This window comes from Mastomys coucha, unplaced genomic scaffold (assembly GCF_008632895.1).
Source record: "Mastomys coucha isolate ucsf_1 unplaced genomic scaffold, UCSF_Mcou_1 pScaffold21, whole genome shotgun sequence".
Taxonomy (NCBI): domain Eukaryota; kingdom Metazoa; phylum Chordata; class Mammalia; order Rodentia; family Muridae; genus Mastomys; species Mastomys coucha.
Genome location: NW_022196904.1, coordinates 18,810,754 through 18,818,075, shown reverse-complemented (window position 1 = coordinate 18,818,075; position 7,322 = coordinate 18,810,754). Strand labels below are relative to the sequence as shown.

Sequence of the window (7,322 nt, the reverse complement as noted above, 5' to 3'; positions counted from 1 at the left end):
GCTGATCTTGAGCTCCCCAAGAGCTCCTCAGGAACCAAGAGAGCTGGAATTTATCTTGTCCAGCAGTGGCTAGCAGCTGCCCCCTAGTGGCTGAAGAGAGAAGCTGCAGCCAGCCCTACTTGGCCAGGTAGTTTATCCACTTTGTCAAGGCCCAGCTGAGCAAAAGGCACTCATGCTCACATGACCAGAATGTGATCTGACTAGGCCAGCCTGGGCTTCCCTTTTCCTAGAGCAAATTGTAAGTGCCTGAAGTTGACTGCATGGCTAACATTGGCCATGTGATTCTCACAGCCTTAAGAGTATTCAACAAACCAGGTGACTTCAAATATGCATACTTCAGAGGATTGCTTGGCATGCACTTCACACTGGGAAAGGCTGCACATATTTCATGCACAAGAGTCACCAGCCACTTCTGGGAGCCTGTTTTACCTGGCACCAAACACAGAATATCTAATCTGGGCCCTTCCTCAAGGTAGAACAGATAGGCCTGGCTGACAAAATCTAGCACCTGGGATGCTTCCATGATCAATTGAGCTGGGTTAGACTTCTAGAGGGTTGAGGCCCAGCACATTAAACTGTCAAGCTACTTGGCACTCTGAATTGCAATACAGCACCCACTCCATCTTTAGCAGAGGGACTATTGGGGAAGCCAAGGTCACTCTCAACTATACTGTTTTCTCAAAAGCTCCCTCTTCTGGGGATTGCATCACAGATGTGGAACACTGCCTTACCACTAATTGTTACAGTCACAATGCCCTTTTCTCTACTAAATGAAGCCAAGAGACCCAGACCAGAGCTGGGTGGTGGTTGCAAAGGCAAGGTGATCTAAGTTTAAGGCTAGCTTTATCACCAGGACAGCCAGGGAAACCCTGTTCTGAAAAATAAAACCAAAAACAGATCCAGACCAGGATATGAATGAGGCAATTTATTAACCCAGCATATTTGTTCTAATGCTTCTTGTTGGCAGCTGCCACCTGTGGGAAGACAGAAGGATCAGCATGGGGCAAGGTTTGTCATAGCTCACTACATTCATACCCTCAGCCCTACTGTTGCAGACAGACACTTCTAATTTTGGAGATTATACACACAGGGCCCAAGCTTCTGCCCAGTGTGACAATGCTTGGGTTGGCCCTTTCTACTATGACCCCAAGTTAAGGGCTAAAAGCCTTCCAAGACCCTAAGGTGGCAGAGTCTATTGTAGAGGAAAATTGGGTGTGGAGTGCCCATCAGTCCACTGCTTTTCAGGGTGAGACATCACTTTATATGGAATGCAGTAGGAAGGAAGTCTGGGCCTAAACCAGCTGTTTGGTACTAAGGAGGAAGAGTGGCTAGAACTCTTAACCAAGTATCTGTAAGGGGCATGGGGCTACAAGTTTATAGAAGCCCCATACCATCTTAGGCACCCAGTCTTCAGAAATTATAGAACCCTTATTTTTTTCCCCTTTCCCAGTGTGACCTCCAGCCTTCCCCAGGCTATGCTCCAACAGAAGCACAAAGTGCACCTCTCACCTGTCCAGCGATCCTGTCCAGATCTCTCTGTCCCTGAGGTGTTAGCTTACGGCCCCTGTGCAAAGGAAAAACAAAAAAACAAAACCAAACCTTGGATGAGTACAGCCCAACCCCCCGGGGGGAGTACAGAAGAAAGTACCAAGTGATGGAACTGCATTGTGTCTGCCAAGTCCCACTCGTGCCCAAGCCAGCTGCATCCTAACGAGCTGGGGGAAGGAGAGGGAGACCCTTGGGAGCTGACGGGGTGTCGTCTGTGCAAGCATTAGATCAAAAGCTCCGAAAAATCAATTGGGAAAAGTTAACGAGCAGGCTAATGAAAGTGGACAGTAGCTAAATTACCTTCCCAGAGCCAGAGGAAGTCAGCCAGAGAGGTCTGGGTGAGGCCCTCACTGCTGCTTTATGAAGGCCCCGTACCTCCATTTATAGGGAGGTTCAACAACCCCACCACATGTCAACCCTAGCCCAGCCACAACTCTGCATACCCATCTTGGTCCTTTTCCACCATTTTCAGCCCCTCCAGGGCTTGGAGGACCCGGCGGGCCACACTCTTAGAGCCTCTACTGAAGTGGCTGGGCCTGACACCGTTTCTCTGCCGTCCTCCGTAGATCTTGGTCATGGAACCAACTCCTGCACCACCGCGGAGGTACAGGTGCCGTGCTGTGGAAGCTGGGGGTAGGGCAAGAGGGAGCCTGAGGTCATGCACTTGTCATTCAGTGTGAAATGAGACATTTTCTCATTTTACAGGGGAAACTACCATGTACCCAAACTGGAGCTTGATACCCCTGGTTCCTTGCCTCTTTCCAAGGCTAGCCCCGTGCTCTAGACAATCCCTATCAAGTGGGACCATACCCATGTGCTTGAGGCAGGACATGGCAGGGCAACCACTTTCTGTGGTGGCTACCTCAAACTTGTAACGTGCTTTGGCTCAACCATGGGCACAGGATTGTTGTTCTGTGGGCACCCTTCTGGCTCATTAAACCAGCTTCAGAAAAACCCAAGGTATGGAGCTGAAGCTGCACTCTTCACATTCGCAAGCAACGTAATAGCCAAGAGCCACATGGGGCTGGGGCTCCAGGCAATTAACTCCATTTTAGGGATGAACAGTCCAGTGACTCAGTCCACCTATCACTGCCCAAGTTCCATTTAGCAATGGACGCCCAGGACATTGTTCCCACAGCCTATCTCTGTTCATTTTGCTTCAATTTTTAAAAAGCCACAGCCCTATATCAATGATTGAGTTATTTCCCATCTTCTTGGAAGGTGACATCGCCAGACAACCCCAATCTTGATGCTCTATAACCTATCTGCTGAGTGACCTGTTCTTCCTTAGGGTAGGGAATCTTGGTCTCCTTGTGTGCCTGGACACAGCAGACTAGCCAACTGCAAGCACAGTGGACAAACAGGGAATCAACAAAGCTAGCCAGCTAGCTTCTGCAAAGGGGATTTTAAATGTCCTTTTCTGGACCACATAAAAATCATCTAGTGGAAAACCACCTGTCAGCTAATTACAAGGTGTGGGCCTGCCACTTCAGAGCTTGTGTGCATTCCTTCTTTTGATTGAAGAAAGAACTATTTAGAGGCTGTAAGCAACAAAACAGCCTATCTCTTTATTACTCTCCTCCTCAACAAGACCCGGCTCTAGCACATTTTAAAGGTACAACTTTTTGGTAAAGCCACAGAATTGCTGCTGGCATTTCAGAGGGCTGATGAGCCAAGGCTTTGATTCCATGGCTTCTCACCATGGGAGCTGCCCAGAAGGGCTACCACCTTGGATTTGAACTTACAGACCAAAGTTGCATAAGGCACTGCAGCAGCTTAGCAACAACACAAGAACTTGTGCTAAGCAGAGTTGTGACCCCATCCTGACCAACCCTGTGTGGGATGAAAAACCTTGTACATGGGCTGGAGAGATGGCTCAGTGGTTAAAGAGTACTGACTGCTCTTCCAAAGGTTCTGAGTTCAAATCCCAGCAACCACATGGTGGCTCACAACCATCCATGAGATCTGGCGCCCTCTTGTGGAGTGTTGGAAGACAGCTACAGTGTACTCACACATAATAAATCTTAAAAAAAAAAAGAGAGAAAGAAAAACCTTGTACATTTCCCTCACCAACCCTTTTATACTAGACTTCTAAGGAAAATAATTACCGATCTATCCAAACCCTGTCCGGGTCTCCAGTCTCCCTCCAGACATGGATCTGATGGCTAAGAATGCATCATTTAATAAAATGTATCTGCCACTCTTATGGGCACATACAGTCTGATGGAGGAGGAAATAAGTTTATAGTACAATTAGTATTCCACCTAGAAGGACACTCAGAGAAGACCACCGAATTCTAGAGTAGAGGGTCTCCTATCCTCCTATTGGTTCTCTAATGGAAGTGGTTTCCTATAAAGGTCACAGTGAACTCTCAACAGCCCTGCCCACACAGAACCCAGGAGGGCCCTAACCTTCTGCCATGGAGCCTTTTCTCATGAGCCCACTGCACTCTAGCCCCAAATGCAAGTGGCAGCAGAATAGGCCAGCTCCTAATTAGTCTTGAACAGAACTAGCCTATCTTCAAAGGAAGTAATGCTGTCTCTGAACCCTCTTCTTCAGTGTTATGACAATGGCTACAATTTGATAAGAGCATAAATCTTTTTTTTTTTTGGCCAAATCAGACAGGAACCCATTAGATTCCTGAATAGACACCAGTAAATACCCAAAGGTCTAGAACCCAAACAGAGCAAGGAAAAGCTAAGAAGACTTCTGTAGTTCAGGAAAGGAGACCAGCAAGTAGAAACTGGGTGTGCAGTTAGGGAAGGAACCATGGGCCTCTAAAATTATCAACAAGCTCATCCAGGTTTATTATGCTGGGTATTCCTGTAGCTCAGCTCAGTACTCTTAGCATTGCCTCGGTCCATCTATCAGGTGTTGGGAATACAAGCACACACCATCAGGTCTGGCCTAAACTCAAGAGTCTGCCCGCTTCTGCTCCAGAAGTGCTGGGATTAGAGGCAAAAGCTCGATCCCATTTCTTGCTAACCCCATCCCGCCTGGTCTACAGCTCAGTGTTGGCCTGGAATATACAGAGCGCAAGTCAATCCTCAGTACTTAGGAGGTAGAAGCAAAAGCCAGCCTGGTCTACCCGGCAAACTCAAAGACAAACAAGGTATACACAGACTGTTTCAAAACCACAAACCAGCAAGGTGACGAGGATGGTAGAGTCACATCACTAGCTGGTGGACCCTGGACATGCCAACCCCCCCCCCATGCCAACTTTGAAACATGACAACCAATTCTGTCCATACAGTAGGGACCACACGGCATGTACACCACCCTACCCAGATTAATCCAACATTTTTCCTCCTGCAATCCAAACTCCACAGCTGCCCTAACCTATCACCTAAAGCACGGTCAGTGCTACTGTATGCTCGAAGCTAGGCCTCACCACCCTCCCCTCTATCACCCTCCTCCTTAAAAAATGTGTTGGCAGGTGGAAGCACCGACCTTTTCCCACACTGTGGAATTGACCTTTTGGTTTTCAGAGGCTGTGTTGAGTCATGGTGGTCCCTGTGCCCATGCCAAAGCCTGAAACAAAGTGGATCCCACGGACATTTAATATAAACTTATAAACCGCTTCACGTTCTGAAGTGAAGAGCAACTTATCTCCCATGACCCGGGGAGTTCACAGGCTGAGCTCCTAGCAAAAAGGCCTGAACATGAACTGCAACTCTGGCACAACCCAGCAGTGATCCCACCCCACAGAAAGACTACAGACAACAGGATGCACAAAGCACCCAGGCAGGATCCATAACTCTTTGAGACTCAAAAAGACCAGAGAGGCATATCCCAAAGGTTTTTTTTTTGGGTACAAGATCCATAAGTTTCCTTTAGAACAAGGAGTGGCATTTCCAACCGCTCAAACAGAAACTGATAGATACTTAAATCTAAATGCTACACCATGGACGCAGAAACCTACTAAGACTCTCAAGTAAGCAAAATATGGACACTCACTTGCCTTCAGACTTTCTTTCTAGTTTTAAGCTACAGCTATAAAATCATGAGATCTGCCTCCCAGTGCAGTTGGGAGGGAAAGACCGGGTCCTTGCCTGGGTCACCCAGGTTCCCATTCCAAGCCATCCAAGCCAAAGGCCTCAGTTCTTACCAGCTCGTGTGTAGAACCAGTTCTCATCGTAAGGGGCAAGCTCTTTATGTTTGGCCAGCTTGACTGTGTCCACCCATTCGGGGACTTTCAGCTTCCCGGACCTAGGACCAAGATAATTGAGAAAAGTGCACTTGAAGAATTTCCAAAGATTACTCCAGATCTCCTAACCTTTCCCACTTAACAAGGTTGAAGGAAAAAAAAAAGGCAAGACAGATGCTAGCATATGAATGAACAGGCTAAGACGGATGCAGGGTCCCCGTAGGCCTCACGGTGGCCAGACGGACTAACGACACATCGGGGTCCCAGCTCACAGGGGTCAGGCCTGAATTCCAACACTTACTTTTTGAGGAAGGCTGCCAGAGCTCTGACGAACTCCTGCTGGTTAACGTCTTTTACAGTAACTCCAGGCATCTGGGAAAAAGGGCAAGCATGCTGATGTCAGGCTCGGGTGCAAACCACGGACGGGGGCCCAGGTCACCACCAGCCCTGCTCCTGGCCAATGCACCCCGCAGCCTCATTTCACTCCCACTGCAGCTCGGCTCCGGTAGGTCCAGCAGAGGCGCCGGGTGCCCACGCCACGTGGATCGCAGCGGGAGAGTCCTCCATGCCCACCCCTCTCCGTCCGCCCCCGGGAGCTACACTCACCCCTCCGCTGCCCACCTAACCCGCTGGGCTCCCGGGAGTGTGGCGATCGGGCATGTCCGGGCCTGCCGCTCGCACGTGGCCGCGGCTCCAAGGGGCGGAGCAACCCCGCGCCGGGCTTCCCGCGGTCCCCGGCACGAGCTCTTAGGGCGAGAGAGCCCGGCCCCGTGGCCCCGCGCACAGCCACGACCCAGAGCCCTCGCTTACCGTGCGGCCTCCGCGCTGCCAGCCAGGGGAAAGGGAACGACGGGGTTTCCCGGGCGCACAAGTCGGGCGTCGGGTATCGCGAGATTATGGAGTGCTCGCGAGAGCGGCTAGACCCGGAGGGCTCCGCCTCTCTGAGGGCGACTGCGGCTTCGTCTCTACCTGAAATGGGAGGGTCTGCCAGAGGAAGGGGTGGAGAAGCCCCGCGAAGGGACTGGGGAGGAGAACGAGGGGTCCGGCTTCCTCTTTCCGTTTCCTTGGGCGTGGCCCGAGCGCGCTGGGGGCGTCGACCTTCATTTGAGCCTGTGTGTCTGGCGGGAACAGGGAGGCGGAAACTATTGAGGGCGGAAGTGCGGGCGAAGCTGAGAGCGCACGAAAGAAAGGCGGGATTCCGCCCCAGACTCGACTCCGTGGTCGGAAGTGAGAGTAGTAAGGGCGGAACCGTGACAGGCAGCCCAGGGAAGGGGCACTAGGGAAAGACGTGTGGCCGCCACCGCCTTTTGTGCTAGCATGAGTGTTCGCGAGACTAAGGTTGACATGGAAGCCCCTCCCTTCTTTGGGCGGAACTTGCTTCAGCTCCTTTGCCGCTAGCGGACTGGGAAGGCGGTGTCGGAAGCGGGGAGGAGATTAGGGCGGGGATAAAGAGGCAGAGGCGGGCCCTTGGTGGAGGTTCAGCTCCGCCATCTAGTGCCGGAGTCCGGAGTCTGCTTGTCTGGAGTCTGCTTGTTCAGCCCGTTAGTCTTCCCGCTTGCCTCTTCTGAGCCATCCGAGCTGATCTGTGCAACTTTATTCTCTCTCTCTCTCTCTCTCTCTCTCTCTC

The 7,322-nt window shown here is 50.9% G+C and overlaps 1 protein-coding gene across 1 annotated transcript; it reads right to left on the bottom strand.

Annotated features, from left to right (window-relative positions):
- Nucleotides 1-905: 905 nt before the first annotated feature.
- Nucleotides 906-6,595, bottom strand: Rps19 (ribosomal protein S19). The gene is made up of 6 exons (XM_031385690.1): nucleotides 6,506-6,595; nucleotides 5,997-6,067; nucleotides 5,657-5,757; nucleotides 1,992-2,175; nucleotides 1,510-1,564; nucleotides 906-974 (listed from the first exon to the last, which is right to left on the bottom strand). The coding sequence occupies exons 2-6, from the start codon at nucleotides 6,065-6,067 to the stop codon at nucleotides 948-950; spliced, it is 438 nt and encodes a 145-aa protein (XP_031241550.1). The 5' UTR covers nucleotides 6,506-6,595; the 3' UTR covers nucleotides 906-947.
- Nucleotides 6,596-7,322: the final 727 nt, after the last annotated feature.